Below are 21,158 nucleotides of genomic sequence, written 5' to 3'. Positions count from 1 at the left end.
CTCCACTTCGCTACTAGACAATAGTCTCGGGTAGGGTGGTTGAACGGAGTACAATGACCGGTGGAGGAGGTGTGGTGTACATGAGGACGCGCCGGATGCGACGTCTCTCAGTTGCTGGTTCAGAGCGTGGCACAGGATCGCGTTCGATCTCACCACTCGACCGGTCACCTCCCGGACCCAAGGAGACCACAGACAAACCAATAACGGCTGAGACACTAGCAAGTGTGACATATACAGTGTACATGATCGCCACTTACCGTGTTCGGAGGGTGATCAGTCCTCGAGGTCAGCCACTACGGGTATCATCCACAGACATCCAGGCATGGGTCCAGGGGGTGTCGGATCGCTGTCCACGCCCCCCGTTGGGCTCCAAATTGTCGGGGTCGTAACGACAATATACCCTCATTCACCAGTCATTCCAAATTAAACTATAAGCATGTGGTACCGGGTAAGAATGAGTCAGACAGGTAGCTGGTTCAATCTCAGTGCATGCTCATGTGACTATATGTGTCAGCCACAGTCATACCAACTGAACTTTATTTTCCAAATACACGGTACTAAAAAGGAATGCAATAGGTGGGGTTTAAGCAGTATACGTCTAGTGCTCAGTCCTTCTGATTCGTCGGACGTCTCCTGGTGGATTCCTCCTCTTCTTTCTATTTCCAAGTTTCGATTTCAGAAGAAATGAAACTTTAACCTTTCAGATTCTAAACTGAAGTGAAGAATGAACACTGGCAGCCATCTTTAATACAGTTACATTTGCATTAGCAAGGGAAAACTTATTGTTTCACAGTATAAAATATATAAAAGTACAAAAGGTATATAAGAAAATATATTTTCACCTTGACACTAAGAGTGAACAACCCCTTTAAAACTAAACATTATGCAGGCGCATTGCTTCCAGACACAAGCCAAAAGACCACACTTTCTTGGCATCTGGCTGGTGAATGGCAGTCTATAGCAACTTTTTCAATATTCTGTATGTTGGGAATAGGACTCAACATTTACTGTAGGCTAAGTACATAGACACCGTGTGCGCATAGCCTAAGGAATATATAATCTTCAGAGCTTGCTACTTATGAGTCCATGCAGAAATAGAGAATTGGGATAATTCTAACCTTATATTACAGCGTACCATAGATATAATAATAAGAAAATCTCTAGTGTGTCAGCCAATGTTCATGTTGATGGCCATTTCTTGCTGATTGGTGGTCCTTGCTGTATGAAAACTAATATAATGGTCTTTGCGTGGTACTGAAGCAAGTGGTTCATATTCAGCGATCCATTGCAGCCCACCACCTCTATGATAACCATGAAAGCACCAAATACTGGGGTTTATACGGAAGGAAAGATGACTTCCTGACTTGTTCACATCTGCATTTTTCATTTTCCAGTTCAATCATAGGAGCAGAACAGTGACAATTGTTGCAGTGGCACATCTGCCTCCTAGCAGTCACCAGCAGCATTAACCAACATACCTTATTGACTTTTTTTTTGGTCAGTCGTTATTCTGTCATTGTGTCTGTTCATTTACCAGACAAATATTGTTCAGTATTTTTGCCTGGATCTGCGGTGGAGCCTCCAATGCAAATGTGAACAGAGCCTAAATGGGCACAAAGCACTCAAGAACGTAAATGTTTATTATAGGAGCTAAGGAATATACAGAGAATCAAAAGGTAGTAAAGACAATTAACTTATGTGCATGAGAGATAGCATATTCTATGATACGCATTCATGTCATAGTAAAGACTGAGGGGTCTGAGTGTGTACAGGGAAGTTGCTATATTTTCTTTGTTTCATATAGTTTGTTTTTCATACATCATTTTTCATTTTATTTCTTTTTTTTTTTCAATTTCTTTTTTTTTTTACTGAAATAACATGATTTGTGTCCTCCAACCAATTTAGCAGGTTAGAGATAATGATGATCCAATGACTGATGGTTATTAGATCACTTATAACTGTGATTTTCTCACAGAGGACTCGGCCGTATTTCTCGCGTGTGTGATCCCGGCCTAAACTTTCCCTAGAATCACACCTATCTTCTGTGTATTTGTGGATGTTGCTGATTATATTTGAACCCTGACCTCAAGACTCTGAACCAGCATGCAGTTTTAGATAATATCTAACATGTTCCCTTCTCCCCATTGCACAGACTTATGCAGCGTATGCAAAACTGCCTGCAAATATCTGCCAATTTCAGACAATGTGAGTATAAATACCAGTTGCTTTGTTTTAAAGCTTTCATATTTGACATCTTTGCAATGTGACTTGTTATGAGGCTGAAAACACTACAGTTATGTTCACACGTAGATCTTTTGCTGTGTTTTTTTTTTGCAACCAAAACCTGATCTCTTGGCAGTAAAAAAGCTGCAGCCAAAACACAGGTTTCACTGCTTTTCTTGCTGCCTTTTTTATGATCCCAAAGTTCATCTTTGCTTTCATCATGCAAGCATAATAATAATCTTTATTTTTATATAGCGCTAACATATTCTGCAGCGCTTTACAGCTTGCACATATTATCATTGCTGTCCCCGATGGGGCTCACAATCTAAATTCCTTATCAATATGTCTTTGGTGTGTGGGAGAAAACCAGAGTACCTGGAGGAAACCCACCCAAACATGGGGAGAACATACAAACTCCTTGCAGATGTTGTCCTTGGTGGGATTTGAACCCAGGACCCCAGCGCTGCAGTGCTAACCACTGAGCCACCATGCCGCCCCAAGCATGAACAAGATAAGGAGTTATAGCACCAATGCAAGACATTTGTGAAACCATAAAACATTTTTGGAAAAAAGGGCAAATTGATCAAATTTTTTAGATAAAATTTTTTTCATGTCTGAAAAAATAGTGACTATTCTAAACAAAAAAGCTGAATTAATGTATGAAGCGCAGCCATGAGCTATTACACAATTGCAATCGTAAAAACATCAGGGCAAAAATTACCTTATATACTCAAGTATAAGCCAAGATTTTCAGCCCATTTTTTTTAGGCTGAAAGTGCCCCTCTCAGCTTGTACTCGAGTCATTCCCAGGGGGTCGACGGCTGTCACATCATACTCACCTGCACGCCGTGCAGGCCCTGCTTCTCCGATGCGATGGTCTCCGGGCGCCGGCAGCTCTTGTGGTGTTGTTCAGCAGTCACATGGTACCGCTCATTAAAGTAATGAATATGGATGTGTCTCCAATCCCATAGCGCATATTCATTACTTTAATGAGCGGTACCAGTGACGGCTGAACACAGGAACAAGCTGCCGCCCCGGGATGACGGAGAAGCATTGACTGCGCCGGGAGGGTGAGTATAACGGAGGAGGGTGAGCATTGCGATATTCACCTGTCCCTGTTCCACCGCCGGGCTCCGTCTTCTGCATCCTCTGGCTGTGACGTTCAGGTCCGAGGGCGCGATGCATTATACTATAGAATCTGCCTATGGAGGTGCATTATGCTGTAGAGTCTGCCTTTGGGTGTGCATTATGCTATAGAGTCTGCCTATGGGGGGTGCATTATACAGGGTGGGCCATTTATATGGATACACCTAAATAAAATGGGAATGGTGGTGATATCAACTTCCTGTTTGTGGCACATTAGTATATGTGAGGGGGAAAACTTTTCAAGATGGGTGGTGACCATGGCAGCCATTTTGAAGTTGGCCATTTTGGATCCAACTTTATTTTTTCCAATGGGAAGAGGGTCATGTAACATATCAAACTTTTTGACATAGTGGGAATAAATTTTATTTCTCAGATCATTAGACGAACAGATTGCAATACACATGCATTTCTATTCATAAGTCATCATTTTGATGACAGAACGCATGTTATATGTTGCTGCTCACAGGGTCTATCAGGCTGTTAGTCCCAGAAGTCATTATTTGACCTCTTTCTGCCATGACTACTATCTGCCCCCCTATCACCCACGTTGCAGGGATGCCGATGGGGCAAGAAAGGAGTCTGTTGGCACCAACTCTGCTACTCTGTCGGCTACTCCCTGAGAGTGATTGTGTGGGCACACAGTATGTCATATGTAGGAAACAATACAATTCTTCTTGCCACCTTTCATTCCAGTAAATTTAACTTAGTGCCTACATTACTTCAAAGTTTTGTGAACTGTGTGCAGTTAGCATTGAAATGTACGTTGAGCCTCTTTTCATGAATGGACTTTCTAGGTTATCAAGTTCCTGACTAGTGGAATTTTATTGTGCATGTATGCAACTCAAAGGTCAAGTTACAATCATTTCATAGTAACTCAGTACATAAACATCTTTTTGGCTTCAAAGATCATTTTTCATAAATGAAGGTTACAGCCTAATATTTTAATACATTAGCTTATCAATTTCTTTTATATAACTATAATCCAAAGGTGCTTCTCAAATCATAAACATCTATAAACATTATATTATCTCACGCTAGTAAAAGCATTTTCTGCACCAGTTATCTATTCTGTCCACAAATATCCACAGTCTAATCTAGGACATTTATAGCATATCAATCACATGCCATAAATTTGTGAAAGATGCGGTTTTCACCTCTAGTACTCCTATCTGTCACGAGAATAGAGCCTAGGCACTAATTCTCCAATATGAATCAATAGCCATGCATGCACAGCTCTCAACACTCATTTCAATAGAACCCCCAAAAATAGCTGAATGCAATTTAGTAATATCTTTTCAGGAGGAATAACCGGTGCAATGCAGAGTCCTAATAACATCAGCAAGAGTTGCTTTTTAGAGGGAATGCAAGTATTCAGAAGGCGCAGTTTTGGTGATGTTTTTGCTTTGCCTTTTATTTTATTTTAATATTTTTCCTGTATGCAAGGACCTACAGAGTTTAAAGGGAACCTATCTCCAGGTTTGGCCGATAAGAGATACGGCCATCACCTTTCAGGGCTGATATATAACATTCTATAATGCTGTATGTCTGCCCCCAACCCGACCTGCAAGAGAAGAAAACTAACTTTTATTATACTCACCTGCGGGGTGGTCTTGTCCGATGGACGTCGTTGGTCTTCGTCCGGCACCTCCCTTCTTCTTGCGATATCGCCCTCCTGCTTGCTTCGTGTGGAGGACACGTCTTCTCAGCACCGAGATCCTGCTCAGGTGAACATCTCTGCCCTATTGAAAGTACTGCAGTACGCAGGTGTCGGGAAAGATCAAAGAGCCCCGGCATATGCGCACTGCAGTACTTTGCTCTGCCCTTGACAGGGTAGAGAAGTACACCTGCGCAGGAGTGCTGTGCTGAGGAGTCTGTGTGGATGACGAAGGGACGCGTCATCCACACGAAGCAAGCAGGAGGAACGGGGATCGTAAGAAGATGGGAGGTGCCGGACCAAGACCAGTGACGTCCATTGGACCAGACCGCCCCGCAGGTGAGTATAATAAAAGTTATTTTTCTTCTCTTAGAGGACGGGTTGGGGTCAGATATACAGCATTATAGAATGCTGTACATCAGCCCTGAAAGGTGATGGCCGTATCTCTTAGGCTGGGTTCACATTGCGTTATGGCAGTCCATTAGACTGACTGTGTTACACCGCGCCATAACGCGGTGTAACGCAGTCCGTTAACTCTGCCATTAACCTCTATTATTGGGCGCATCGCCAACACATGCCATAATCGGCATACGCTAGCGATGTACCATCATTCAGTGACGGAGCCTCGGATGTGGGCTGCAGCGTCTGAGGCTCCGTCACCGCTAGCACAGATGAATCATCTGCGCTAGCGGTATAGCATAACGCGATGGCGTGTATGCTACAGCGTTAACGCAGCCCGTCAACACTATGCATTGAACGGGCTGCTTTAACGCAATGTGAACCTGGCCTTATAGGCCAAACCTGGTGACAGGTTAATAATAAACAAAAGAAAACCCTGACACATGCTGATTATATGAGCCTGAATTAGGCACTATGCTTCTTATATTGTTGGGATGTAGCAAGATTAAGCCGTTCTGGAAAGTGAAAGTGTTTACAGTATACCATCAAGTTACTAGGTGCAGGGTTAGGCCCCCTTCACATGTCAGTGTGTCCGGTACGTGTGGTGACAGTTTTAACACGTACTAAAGCCTACACACGTAGACCCATTAAAATCTGTCAGGCTGCGCACATATCCGTGTGTTCATACGTGTCTTGTACCCTTTTGACCCACGTGTACATGTTTATTTTTTTCCAGCAGCACAGCTGTCAATAAGTCCCACACGCAGATGACAAAGGGTATGTTCACACTGGATGTTTTTGCTGCGTTTTTTATTCTAATTTTCAGCTGCTTTTTACAGTACAAGCAAAGCCTATGAGATTTCAGAAATCTCATGTACACATTGGTTTTGTTGTCGTCAGGAGTTTGTGCTTTGCAGCTTTTTTTTGACCTAGAGCATGTTACTTCTTTCAGCGTTTTTTCATCTTTTTTCACCTATTGACTTGAATGGATGGTGAAAAAATGCTGCAAATACACAGATTGACTTTTTTGTAGCGTATTTGCTGCACGACAGCCAGATTTGACCTCACATTTGGCTCTGCTACCTCTAGATGGCAGGCCACATGATGCGACCATACAGCCTGTCATCCAGCAGTGCAGACCTGAACTGCATTCACTTGAATGGGGGGACCGATGTGTTTGACACGCTGTCATATGCAGGACAGTGCGGCAAACCCCGCTTCTGTTCGGCGGTGAAACCATCCCCACCGGTCTGAAAGCCACAGTTCCCATGCTGTCAAAAGACAGGGGGAGCACTCAACTGTGATCGGAGGTATAAAGTTTACCTCCGGTCACTGGTGTCTGCTGATAAGACCACAGCTCCCATTATCCGATACCTGCTGCCGCTAATAACCGTGAGAACAGGAGCGGCGGATGGGAGTATTCATCAGCCGCTCCTGTGCTGTAAATAAATAATTAAAAAAAAAACCTGCATGGTTTCCCCCTATTTTTGATAAGAAGCCAGTTAAAATTCACAGCTGTGGGCTGCAACCCTGTCAGCTTCAGCAAGACTAGTTATCAAGAATAGAAGGGTCCCCACGCCATTTATTTTAATTAAATAAATAATAAAAAAAATAACATGGGTTCCCCCCCATTTTTCACAACCAACCATGCTAAAGCATACAGCTGGTGGCTAGTATTCGCAGGCTGGTTAGGGGCCATGAATATTGCCCCCCAGCCTAAAAATAGCACACACAGTTGCCCAGAAAAAGCACATCTTTTAGATGCGCCAATTGTGGCGCTTTGCCTGGCTCTTCCCACTTGCTCTATAGCGGTGGCAAGAGGGGTGAAAGTTGGAGGGTTGATGTCACCTTTGTATTGTCCGGTGACATGAAGCCCCAAGGTTAGTAATGAAGAGGCATCAATAAGACGCCCCCATTACTATCCCCATAGTCACATCGTAAGAAAACACAGACCCCCAGAATAAAGTCCTTTAATTGAAAAAATTACACAGACTCCTTAAATAATCTCAATTAAACCATACTTACAACCTCGCCTAATCGAAACCATCGTTCTCCTGTAATAAACCAAAAATAAAAATCAACAATATCCCTCTCCTATCCGTTGTTCTGTCCCACGCCGTAATCCATGTTTGGGGGATTATTAGGTTTTCAACCTGGACGGTACCTAGATGCATCCGTTCAGGCTGAGAACCATTGGTGAATGAGATGCTGTGAGCGCAGCCTCAATGACTAGTGGTGACGTGACTGAGGCTCCTTTCCTAGCCGGGCTGAACTGTGGTGATCTCGATGAGATCCCTGCAAGCACCGTTAGAAAGTCGGGTGAACTCGCCTCTGTACCGTGCGACTTTCTCATTCATCAGTGGTTCTCATCCTGGACAGGATAACGAGGGCTTCAGTGGATTTAGGCGAGGTCGTAAGTGTGGTTTAATTAAGATTATTAAAGGAATCTGTCATTTTTTCAGTTAATTTTAGTTAAAGGACTTTATCCTGGGTGTCTGTGGTTTCTTACAATGTGACTATGGGGTTAGTAATGGGGGCGTCTTATTGACGCCTCTCCATTACTAACTTTGGGGCTTGATGTCACAGGATAATACAAAGCCGCTACAGGTCAAGTGGGAAGACCAAGGCTATGTGCCAGAATTGGCGCATCTTAGGCCTCTTTCACACTTCAGTTGTTTGGAGTCAGTCTAAAACCGCCAGTTTCCTCAAATAACGGATCCGTCATTTTTTTTTGGCGGATCCGTTATTTTCCCATAGACTTGCATTGGCGACGGATTGTGACGGATGGTCATCCGTTCCATCCGTCATGCGACGGATCCATCGAAATTTGGCGGACGTTGTCTAGACATAGACGGACATTGAATCGTTTTTTGTCAACGCCGAAATGACGGTTCGTGGCAGATCCGTCGCGTCCGTCATTCCATAGAATGGCCGCCTATGGGCGACGGATCCGTCGCGACCGTCATTTCGGCGGATCCGTCGCCCCAATCCGCTTTTTCAATTGCGCATGCTCCAAAAAGTAGATACTTTTCCCAGGCAACCCCCAAGTAACGGATCTGTAAAAAAAACGGATCCGTTGGAACCGTTTTCTCAACAATTGTGACGGATCCGTCGATCCGTCACTATGTCGGAAGTGACTGATGCCAAACAACTGAAGTGTGAAAGAAGCCTTAAAGATGTGCCTTTTCTGGGGCGGCTGAGAGCTGATGTTTTTAGCCGGGGGGGAGGGGGTAGCAGAATCCGTGGCCTCTTCCCAGGCTATTAATATCAACCCACAGCTGTCTGCATAGCCTATTCTGGTTATTATAGGGGGACCCTACGTCATTTTTTTAGGGTCCCCCATTTTAATAGCCACTAAAGGCTAATTATACAGCTGTGAGCTGATATTAATAGCCTGGGAAGCTCCATGGGTATTACCCTCTTCCCAGGCTATAAACATCAGCTCCCAGCCATCGGCTTTCCCTCTGCTGTTTACGAAAACTGTGCGGGAGCACACGCCATTCTTTTCCGAAAAATAATCTTTTAATTAAATATTTGTACATTAAGGCTGCTTTCACACTAGCGTCGGCCCGACGTACCGACGCATACTGTGCAAAAAATGCCCGACGTGGGCAGCGGAAGCAGTCTTACGATGCTTCCGCTGCCCCATTGCAAGGTCCGGGGAAGAGGGGGCGGAGTTTCGGCCACACATGCGCGGTCGAAAATGGCGGTCTCGACGCACAAAAAAAGTTACATGTAACTTTTTTGTGGCGGCGGTACGCCAAAACACGACGCAACTGTCGCACGACGGTTGCGATGTGTGGAAATACGTCGCAATGCGTCGGTAATGTTAGTCTATGGGGAAAAAAACGCATCCTGCAGACAACTTTGCAGGATGCGTTTTTTCTCCTAAACGACGCATTGCGACATGCAGCCAAAAACGCTAGTGTGAACGTAGCCTTAGCTGCACACACACTGTACTAATTGTATTTGTCACAGACATCTGTATATTTACGTATTCTATTTGAATTTACTGTATGTAATCCATCTCTTCTATCCTGTTGGCCCTGCAGTGATTTTACATAACACGGCAGATGAATTACCAGCTTTTCTTCTATCTATGTATGTTATATAAATAGATATACAGTTAAGTACATATATATTTGGACAGAGACATTTTTTTTATTTTGGTTATAGACGTTACCACAATGAATTTTAAACAGAACAATTCAGATGCAGTTGACGTTCAGACTTTCAGCTTTCATTTGAGGGTATCCACATTAAAATTGGATGAAGGGTTTAGGAGTTTCAGCTCCTTAACATGTGCCACCCTGTTTTTAAAGGGACCAAAAAGTAATTGGACAATTGACTCCAAGGCTATTTCATGGACAGGTGTGGGCAATCCCTTCGTTATGTCATTCTCAATTAAGCAGATAAAAGGCCTTGAGTTGATTTGAGGTGTGGTGCTTGCATTTGAAAGGTTTTCCTGTGAAGTAAACATGCGGTCAAAGGAGCTCTCCATGCAGATGAAACAAGCCATCCTTAAGCTGCGAAAACAGAAAAAACCCATCTGAGAAATTGCTACAATATTAGGAGTGGCAAAATCTACAGTTTGGTATATCCTGAGAAAGAAAGCAATGGTAAACTCATCAATGCAAAAAGACCTGGGCTCCCACGGAAGACAACAGTGGTGGATGACTGCAGAATAATCTTCATGATGAAGAGAAACACCTTCACAACAGCCAACCAAGTGACCAACACTCCAGGAGGTAGGCGTATCAATATCCAAATCTACCATAAGGAGAAGACTGCATGAAAGTAAATACAGAGGGTTCACTGCACGGTGCAAGCCACTCATAAGCATCAAGAATAAAAAGGCTAGACTGGACTTTGCTAAAAAACATCTAAAAAAGCCAGCACAGTTCTGGAAGAACATTCTTTGGACAGATGAAACCAGGATCAACCTCTACCGGAATGATGGAAAGAGAAAAGTATGGCGAAGGCGTGGTACAGTTCATGATCCAAAGCATACCACATCATCTGTAAAACACGGCGGAGGCAGTGTGATGGCTTGGGCATGCATGTTTATTGATGATGTGACACAGGACAGAAGCAGCCAAATGGAATTCTGAGGTATTCAGAGCCATACTGTGTGCTCAGATCCAGCCAAATGCAAAAGTCTAACTGATTGGTCATCGTTTCATACTAGAGATGAACAATGACCCAAAACCTAAAGCCAAAGCAATCCAGGAGTTTATTAAAGCAAAGAAGTGGAATATTCTTAAATGGCCAAGTCAGTCACCTGATCTCAACCCAATTGAGCATGCATTTCACTTGTTAAAGACTAAACTTCAGACAGAAAGGCCCACAAACAAACAACAACTGAAAACCACTGCAGTGAAGGCCTGGCAGAGCATCAAAAGGGAGGAAACACAGCGTCTGGTGATGTCCACGAGTTCAAGACTTCAGGCAGTCATTGCCAACAAAGGGTTTTCAACCAAGTACTAGAAATGAACATTTTATTTTTAATTATTGAATCTGTCCAATTACTTTTGGTCCCTTTAAAAACAGGGTGGCACATGTTAAGGAGCTGAAACTCCTAAACCCTTCATCCAATTTTAATGTGGATACCCTCAAATGAAAGCTGAACGTCTGAAATTCAACTGCATCTGAATTGTTCTGTTTAAAATTAATTGTGGTAATGTCTACAACCAAAATTAGAAAAATGCTGTCTCCGTCCTAATATATGGACTTAACTGTATATATTTGTGTGTGTGTCACTGACACACACATATATATATATATATATATATATATATATATATATATACAGTATGTGTATGTATGTATATATATATATATATATACATATATATATATATATTTGTGTACATATATATATAGATGTATTCTATGTGCATATACTATTCTATCCATTCTATTCAAACCTTTCACGCTGTGATTATGCTGTACGCGACAGATAAATTGCTGGCTTTTATTCTATTTATGTAATATATGCTGCTCAAAAAATTAAGGGAACACTTAAACAATAGAATATAACTCCCAAGCAAATCAAACTTCTGTAAAATCAATCTGTCCACTTAGGAAGAAACTGTCATGTCGGACGCTGTTCAGACCAGGACGTTCGACAGACAGCGGTAATTCCGCTTTTGACCACTATTTGCTCATTGGCGTCGGCTAGGTTTTGTCCAGCTGTTCCAGGGTTAATTTACCTGATCCTCGGATTGGAAGCTGGGCCATGCCCATTGCCTTTAAATAGTTCTCCGGATCATTGGGAGTCGCCGATTATAGCTTCTGTCCTGCGTTATTATCTTGGTCTGGAGTGGAGAGCTGGTTGTTGGAGAATCGTTGCTGGTGGTGTATTTTCCTTTGTCTTATTTACTCCTTCCTATATTTGTGTTTATTTTGCCCTGCACATTTATAGTGTATTCCTAAGTGACTGCGGCGTGGTGTATATTTTCCTTTATCCTTGTCTGTGCTAACTGTGGGTATTGGTGTATTACATTCACTGGGTGGAGGGCCGAGGTTTTCAGCTTAGGGTTGTAACAGGAGGCAGGGTGAGGTTCGAGGCCTGGACATGCACACCATCAGTGTAAACTTCAGGTAGAGGGTCAGTCAGCATTTCCCTAGTCTGAGGGAAATTGCAGGGGCCCGGGTTATTAGCTCTCACCCACCTAGCCTCCCCGTGACATTATAATCGGCCCAACAAAAAAAAAAAAAAAATAGGGGTTTCTTTTTTTTGTGTGTTTTGTCATGGATCCCATGACTTCCATAACCCGCCAGTTGGAGGCGCTGTCCCTACAGGTCACGGAGTTGAGGGGGGCAGTACAGCAACAGGGACTAACAGTATCTAATGTACAAGCTAGAGTGACAGAAAGAGTTGCTGAGCCTAAATTTCCTTTGCCTGAAAAATTTGCTGGGGAACGCAGTAAATTTGTTTCTTTTCGTGAAGCTTGCAAACTATATTTCCGTATGCGCCCGATCTCCTCGGGTAATGAGGCTCAGCGTGTGGGCCTGGTGTTGTCATTGTTAAGCGGGGATCCCCAAGCATGGGCGTTTTCTTTGCCATCTGATTCTGCTGCATTTGACTCTGTGGAGAGTTTTTTTTCTTCTCTTGGGAAAATCTATGATGAACCTGACAGAATGGCTCTGGCAGAATCTAAGATACGCTCCATTCGCCAGGGGGAGCGAGTAGCAGAGGATTACTGTTCTGAATTCCGCCGCTGGGCGATCGATACCCAATGATATGATCCAGCATTGCGGTGTCAGTTTATTCATGGGGTTTCTGGAAGGGTTAAAAAAGCCCTTCTGATGTACGAGACTCCTGCTTCTCTAGATTCCGCTATGAGTCTGGTTGTCCGCATTGATCGCCGTCTGCGTCAGGGGGAGCATGAGACACCGCCTGTGGGTGAAGGTTTAGGTTCACGTGAGGTTGCTGCAGCTGAGCCCACGGAGCCTATGCAAATCGCAGGGGTGTCACATGTAAAGCGTCGAGCCCCAGAGATCAGGAAGCAGGGAGCCTGTTTTTACTGTGGTAAAATTGGTCATTTTATTAACATCTGTCCTCTGCTGTCTAAGAAAAACGCAACGGCGGAAAACTTCTAAGCTCAGATGGTGTGGAGGAGACCAATCTGAGCTTATGTATATCCTCCATGGTGGTTTCTCAATGCATGCTCCCTGCTAAGGTTTTTATCGCTGGCAGTGAGCTGCCAATTACTGTTTTTGTGGATAGTGGTTCAGCCACAAATCTCATTGATGAGGAGTTTGCGCGCACAGCAGGTTTTAGGATTGAAAAACTGTCTCATCCTATCTGTGTGGTCACCATCAATGCTGCTCCTCTCTCTCAGGGGGAGATTACTGAATTTGTGGCTGAGGTGAAACTCCACATTGGGGTTCTACATTCCGAGCGGGTTACATGTAAGGTGCTCAGGAATCTTCCTGCTCAGGTGGTTTTGGGTTTTCCTTGGTTGTCCATGCACAACCCGGTAATTGACTGTAAAACTCAGGACATAATTCAGTGGAGCGAGTTCTGCCAGGAGAATTGCCTGGCTACATGTGTGGCTGCGGTGACTTCAAGCGTTCCGGAGTCACTTCTGGATTTTGTGGATGTGTTCTCTGAAAAGGGTTGCTCAGAGTTGCCGCCACATCGTCCCTATGACTGTTCTATCAGGTTTAAACCAGGGGCCAAGTTGCCTAAAGTAAGGATGTTTAACATCTCCGGTCCGGAGAGACAAGCGTTAAAAGATTATATTGCTGAAAGCTTGAGCAAAGGGCACATCAGGCCATCATCCTCGCCGGTGGCAGCAGGTTTCCTCTTCGCGAAGAACAAAGATGGCGGATTACGCCCGTGTTTGGATTTCAGGGAGTTGAACCAGATTACGGTTCGTGATCCATACCCGATGCCACTGATACCAGATTTGTTCAACCAGGTGGCGGGTGCTAAGTGGTTTACCAAGCTTGATCTCAGGGGGGCGTACAACCTCATAAGAGTCCGTCAAGGTGATGAGTGGAAGACGGCTTTTAATACCCCTGAGGGTCATTTTGAAAATTTGGTGATGCCTTTTGGGTTGAGTAACGCACCTGCAGTGTTCCAACATTTCATCAATGATGTGTTCTCGCATGTTTTGGGGAAATTCGTTATTGTGTACCTAGATGACATCCTCATATATTCTTGCGACCGTGATGCTCATTTAGATCATGTCAGGCAGGTGTTACAGCTTCTCAGAGAGAATAAGCTGTATGCTAAACTTGAGAAATGTGTATTTTCTGTTCAAGAGTTGCCTTACTTGGGTTATATTGTGTCTGCTTCTGGTTTTAAAATGGACGCCGCTAAGGTGCAAGCGGTGCTGCATTGGGAACGTCCTGTTAACCTGAAAGCACTTCAGCGGTTCCTTGGGTTTTCTAACTACTATAGGAAATTTATCAAGGATTTTTCCATCATTGCTAAACCGCTAACTGACATGACTAAAAAGGGTACCAATTTCTCCGTTTGGCCTGAGGCTGCTGTGCGCGCATTTGAATTTCTTAAGAACAGTTTTGTTTCAGCCCCCATTCTTGTGCAGCCAGATGTATCAAAACCCTTTGTTGTGGAAGTCGATGCGTCTGAGGTTGGTGTGGGGGCGGTACTATCTCAAGGCTCATCTTTGAGTGGTTTGCGTACGTGCGCCTATTTCTCCAAGAAACTGTCGTCCGCCGAACGTAACTACGATATCGGCAACAGGGAGTTGTTGGCAATTAAGTTGGCCTTTGAGGAATGGCGACACTTCTTGGAGGGGTCGGTACATCAGGTTACTGTTATTACCGATCATAAGAATCTGCTGTATTTGGAGTCAGGCAAGCGTCTGTCCCCCAGGCAGGCTCGCTGGGCATTGTTTTTCACGCGGTTCAATTTTGTTGTCACTTACAGACCGGGGTCTAAAAACACTAAGGCGGATGCTCTGTCCAGGTGTTTTCCGGGGGGTGAACCTCGGGAGGATCCAGTACCCATCCTCCAAAAGGGTGTTGTGGTTTCGGCTCTCACTACCGAGGTTGAGGCTGAGATTGCCGAGGCTCAGGAGGAGGTACCATCTGAGCTTCCCATCAACAAATCTTTTGTATTGCTTCATCTCCGCCTAAAGGTTTTGGCGGAGCATCATGATGCTCTCCTGGCTGGCCACCCAGGGGTTAGAGGTACCTTGGAGTTGGTGTCTCGTCGGTTTTGGTGGCCCAAGATCCGACAGGATGTGGTCTCATACGTGTCAGCTTGTACCACGTGCGCTAGGGCTAAGACGCCCCGCTCCCGTCCTGTTGGCACACTACTTCCTCTTGAGGTACCTAGTAAGCCATGGACGGAAATCTCCATGGATTTCATCACTGATTTGCCCTCCTCAGCTGGGAACACGGTCATCTTGGTGATTGTTGATCGGTTTTCAAAAATGTCGCACTTTGTGCCTTTGCCTTCGTTGCCTAACGCTAAGACTCTGGCTCAGGTATTTGTGCAGGAGGTGGTCAGACTTCATGGAGTTCCGTCTTACATCGTGTCTGATAGGGGGTCTCAGTTTGTGGCAAAATTTTGGAGAGCATTTTGCTCACGGCTGGGGATCAAGTTGTCTCATTCTTCGGCGTTCCATCCTCAGTCAAATGGTCAGACTGAGCGTATGAACCAAAATTTGGAACAGTACTTACGCTGCTTTGTCTCTGATAACCAGGAGGAGTGGTCTACCTTTCTTCCTTTGGCTGAGTTTGCCATCAATAATCACCGCCACGAGTCGTCTGGGGAGTCTCCGTTTTTTTGTGTTTATGGGCTACATCCTCAATTTTGTACCTTGAGTCAGAGGGGCTCTTCCGGCGTTCCGGAGGAGGAACAGTTAGGAGCACAATTATCATCAGTCTGGAGGAGAGTTAAACAGCGCCTTTTGAGTGTGGGTGCTAGGTACAAACGTGTGGCTGACAGCAGGCGTGTGCCAGGTCCGGACCTGAGTGTGGATGACTGGGTGTGGTTATCCACAAAAAACATAAGACTCAAAATACCATCCCTTAAATTGGGTCCACGGTTTATTGGTCCATTTAGGGTCACCGCCATCATTAACCCAGTAGTGTACCGATTGGCGCTCCCTACAGTGTATAAGATACACAACGTGTTCCACAGGTCTCTTCTAAAGAAGGTGGTGGGTTCTGTGGACGCGGCGCCTATGCCACCTCCAGTCTTGATGGATGGTAATTTGGAGTTTGAAGTCTCCAAGGTGGTTGACTCTCGTGTAGTGCGTCGTACTTTACAGTACTTGGTACACTGGCGTGGTTATGGGCCTGAGGAGAGGTCCTGGGTTCCAGCCTCGGATATTCATGCGGATCGGCTGGTCAGGTTTTTTCATCGTTGCCATCCAGACAAGCCGGGTCCTATAAACCGTGAGGGCCCTGGGGTCCCTCGTAGAAGGCGGGGTACTGTCATGTCGGACGCTGTTCAGACCAGGTCGTTCGACAGACAGCGGTAATTCCGCTTTTGACCACTATTTGCTCATTGGCGTCGGCTAGGTTTTGTCCAGCTGTTCCAGGGTTAATTTACCTGATCCTCGGATTGGAAACTGGGCCATGCCCATGGCCTTTAAATAGTTCTCCGGATCATTGGGCGTCGCCGATTATAGCTTCTGTCCTGCGTTGTTATCTCGGTCTGGAGTGGAGAGCTGGTTGTTGGAGAATCGTTGCTGGTGGTGTATTTTCCTTTGTCTTATTTACTCCTTCCTATATTTGTGTTTATTTTGCCCTGCACGTTTATAGTGTATTCCTGAGTGACTGCGGCGTGGTGTATATTTTCCTTTATCCTTGTCTGTGATAACTGTGGGTATTGGTGTATTACATTCACTGGGTGGAGGGCGAAGGTTTTCAGCTTAGGGTTGTAACAGGAGGCAGGGTGAGGTTCGAGGCCTGGACATGCACACCATAAGTGTAAACTTCAGGTAGAGGGTCAGTCAGCATTTCCGTAGTCTGAGGGAAATTGCAGGGGCCCGGGTTATTAGCTCTCACCCACCTAGCCTCCCCGTGACAGAAACACTGTTTGACAATCAATTTCACATGCTGTTGTGCAAATGGAATAGACAACAGATGGAAATTATTGCCAATTATCAAGACACACTCAATAAAGAAGTGGTTCTGCAGGTGGGGACCCCAGATAACATCTCAGTACCCATGCTTTCTGGCTGATGGTTTGGTCACTTTTGAATGTTGGTTGTGCTTTCACACTTGTGGTAGCATGTGACGGACTCTACAACCCACACAAGTGGCTCAGGAAGTGCAGCTCATTCAGGATGGCACATCAATTCTATCTGTGGCAACAAGGTTTGCTGTGTCTGTCAGCGTAGTGTCCAGAGGCTGGAGGCGCTACCAGGAGACAGGCCAGTACTCCAGGAGATGCGGAGGGGGTTGTAGGATGGCAACAACCCAGCAGCAGGACTACTATCTCAGCCTTTGTGCAAGGAGGAGCACTGCTAGAGCCCTGCAAAATGACCTCCAGCAGGCCACAAATGTGCATGTGTCTGCACAAACGGTTAAAAACCGACTCCATGAGGATGGTCTGAGTGCCCAACGTCCACAGATGGGGGTTGTGCTCACAGCCCAACATCATGCAAGATGCTTGGCATTTGCCACAGAACACCAGGATTGGCAAATTTGCCACTGGCGCCCTGTGCTCTTCACAGATGAAAGCAGGTTCACACTGAGCAAATGTGACAGACGTGACACAGTCTGGAGATGCCGTGGAGAGCAATCTGCTGCCTGCAACATCCTTCAGGATGACAGGTTTGGCAGTGGGTCAGTAATGGTGTGGGGTGGCATTTCTTTGGAGGGCCGCACAGCCCTCCATGTGCTTGCCAGAGGTAGCCTGACTCTATTAGGTAACGAGATAAGATACTCAGACCCCTTGTGAGACCATATGCTGGTGCGCTTGGCCCTGGGTTCCTCCTAATGCCAGACCTCACGTGGTTGGAGTGTGTCAGCAGTTCCTGGAAGATGAAGGCATTGAAGCTATGGACTGGCCCGCCCGTTCCCCAGACCTGAATCCGATTGAACACATCTGGGACATCATGTCCCGTACCATCCACCAATGTCACGTTGCACCACAGACTGCCCAGGTGTTGGTCCATGCTTTAGTCCAGGTCTGGGAGGAGATCCCTCAGGAGACCATCTGCTACCTCATCGGGAGCATTCCCAGGTGTTGTAGGGAGGTCATACAGGCACGTGGAGGCCACACACACTACTGAGCATCATTTTCTTATCTTGAGGCATTTCCACTGAAGTTGGATCAGCCTGTAACTTCATTTTCCACTTTGATTTTGATCATCATTCCAACTCCAGACCTCCGTGGGATATTAGTTGTGTTTTACTTTGATCATTTTTAGGTTTTATTGTTCTCAACACATTCCACTATGTAATGAATAAAGATTTACAACTGGAATATATGTATATATATATATATATATATACACACACTACCTTTCAAAAGTTTAGGGTCACTTAGAAATTTCCTTATTTTTTAAAGAAAAGCACATTTTTTTCCAGTGAAGCTAACATTAGATGATTCAAAAATACACTCTATACATTGTTAATGTGGTAAATGACTTCTCTAGCCGCAGACGTTTGGTTTGTAATGCAATATCTTCATAGGTGTATAGAGGCCGATATCCAAAAACCATCACTCCAGTGTTCTTATGGTAATTTGTGTTTGCTAACTGTGTAAGGGTACCGTCACACATTGAAATTTTCATCGCTGCGACGGCACGATTCGTGACGTCGCAGCGTCGTATAATCATCGCTCCAGCGTCGTAGACTGTGGTCACACGTTGCAATCACGGCGCTGGAGCGATGCCGAAGTCCCCGGGTAACCAGGGTAAACATCGGGTAACTAAGCGCAGGGCCGCGCTTAGTAACCCGATGTTTACCCTGGTTACCAGCGTAAACGTAAAAAAACAAACAGTACATACTCACCCGTCGGTGTCCTTCAGGTCCCTTGCCGTCTGCTTCCTGCTCTGAGTGCAGCCGTACAGTGAGAGTAGAGCGCAGCACCGCTGTGATCTGCTCTCACTTTCCGGCCGGCACTCAGAGCAGGAAGCAGACGGCAAGGGACCTGAAGGACACCGACGGGTGAGTATGTACGGTTTGTTTTTTTACGTTTACGCTTGTAACCAGGGTAAACATCGGGTTACTAAGCGCGGCCCTGCGCTTAGTTACCCGATGTTTACCCTGGTTACAAGCGAAGACATCGCTGGATCGCTGTCACACACAACGATCCAGCGATGTCAGCGGGTGATCAAGCGACGAAAGAAAGTTCCAAACGATGTGCTACGACGTACGATTCTCAGCAGGGTGTCTGATCGCAGTAGCGTGTCAGACACTGCGATATCGTAACGATATCGCTAGAACGTCACGAATCGTAACGTCGTAGCGATGGAAATTTCAATGTGTGACGGTACCCTAAGAAGGCTAATGGATGGTTAGAATACCCTTGAAAACACTTGTGCAAATATGTTAGCTTAGCTGAAAGCAGTTTGGCTGATTAGAGAACCTATAAACCTGACCTTCCTTTGAGCTAGTTGAGAATCTGAAGCATTATATTTGTTGGTTCCATTAAACTCTCAAAATGGCCAGAAAAAAAAGACCTTTCATGTGAAACTCGACAGTCTATTCTTGTTCTTTGAAGTGAAAGCTATTCCATGTGAGAAATTGTCAAGAAACTGAAGATTTCCTACAACGGTGTGTACTACTCCCTTCAGAGGAGAGCACAAGCAGGCTCTAACCAGAGTAGAAAGAGAAGTGGGAGGCCCCACTGCACAAATGAGCAACAAAACAAGTGCATTAGAGTCTGTAGTTTGAGAAATTGATGCCTCATAGGTCCTCAACTGGCAGCTTCATTAAATAGTACACGCAAAACGCCAGTGTCAACGTCTACAGTGAAGAGGCGACTCCGGGATGCTGGCCTTCAGGGCGGCGTGGCAAAAAAAATCCATATCTGAGACTGGCTAATAAAAGGAAAAGATTAATATAGGCAAAAGAACACAGACATAGGACAGAGGAAGATTGGAAAAAAGTGTTATGGACAGACGAATCCAAGTTTGATGTATTTGGATCACACAGAAGAACATTTGTGAAACTCAGAACTACTGAAAAGATGTTGGAAGAGTGCCTGACGCCATCTGTCAAGCATGGTGGAGGTAATGTGATGGTCTGGGGTTGCTTTGATGTTGGTAAAGCGGGAGATTTGTACAAGGTAAAAGGGATTTTGAATAAGGAAGGCTATCACTCCATTTTGCAACGCCATGCCATACCCTGTGGACAGCGCATGATTGGATCCAATTTCATCCTACAACAGGATATTGACCCAAAGCATAACTCCAAATTATGCAAGAACTATTTAGGGAAGAAGCAGGCAGCTGGTGATCTGTGTGTAATGGAGTGGCCAGCGCAGTCACCAAATCTCAACCCCATTGAGCTGTTGTGGGAGCAGCTTTACGGTATGTTACGCCAAAAGTGCCCATCAAGCCAAACCAACTTGTGGGAGGGGCTTCTGGAAGCATGGGGTGAAATTTCTCCAGATTACCTCAGCAAATTAACTGCTAGAATGCCAAAGGTCTGCAATGCTGTAATTGCTGCAAAGAGAGTATTCTTTGACGAAAGCAAAGTTTGAAGGAGAAAATTATTATTTCAAATAAAAATCTCTTTTACAAACCTTGTCAATGTCTGGACTAGATTTTCAATTCATTTTGGCAACTCATTTGATTAATAAAAGTATGCGTTTTTATGGAAAACACTAAATTGTCTGGGTGACCATAAACTTTTGAACGGTAGTGTGTGCATGTGTGTATATATATATATATATATATATATATATATATATATATATATATATATATATATATATATATATATATATATATATATATATATATATATACACACACACACTGTGTTCCAAATTATTATGCAAATAATATTTCCTCATATTTTCTCTAACTTACCTATCTGAATTGCAGTCATTGTTATTTTCCAGTCATCTACTATTCTAGTATAATTGCAATGTTTTGGAACAAACTGCCTATGAAAACAGAATCTTTTAAAAAAAATAAACACTCAAAATGCATGTTCCAAATTATTATGCGCAGCAGAGTTTTCAACCTTTTTTATTTTATTTTGAACAAAAAAATGGCCAATTGTGAAGTTATAAGCATTATCAGCTTATTATAAAATGAAATCAAACAGTTTTCAAGTGAAA

The 21,158-nt window shown here is 44.5% G+C and overlaps 1 protein-coding gene across 4 annotated transcripts in view; it reads left to right on the top strand.

Moving 5' to 3' along the window:
• The window catches only part of RNF212B (ring finger protein 212B), a 471,927-nt gene that overhangs the window by 80,128 nt on the left and 370,641 nt on the right, over positions 1–21,158 (top strand). For all 4 annotated transcript variants that reach the window (XR_013224222.1, XM_077299403.1, XM_077299400.1 and 1 more), the window contains exon 3: positions 2,153–2,205. Coding sequence is in view for 3 of the 4 variants with exons in the window: in XM_077299403.1 (XP_077155518.1) it covers positions 2,153–2,205 (53 nt within the window). In the remaining variant the exon portion in view is untranslated. The remainder of the gene's footprint in view (positions 1–2,152; positions 2,206–21,158) is intronic.

The sequence above is a fragment of the Ranitomeya variabilis genome, chromosome 1 (assembly GCF_051348905.1).
Source record: "Ranitomeya variabilis isolate aRanVar5 chromosome 1, aRanVar5.hap1, whole genome shotgun sequence".
NCBI classification, from domain to species: Eukaryota; Metazoa; Chordata; class Amphibia; order Anura; family Dendrobatidae; genus Ranitomeya; species Ranitomeya variabilis.
The sequence above is the reverse complement of the archived record's forward strand: the minus strand, read 5'-3'. Positions and strand labels throughout refer to the sequence as shown.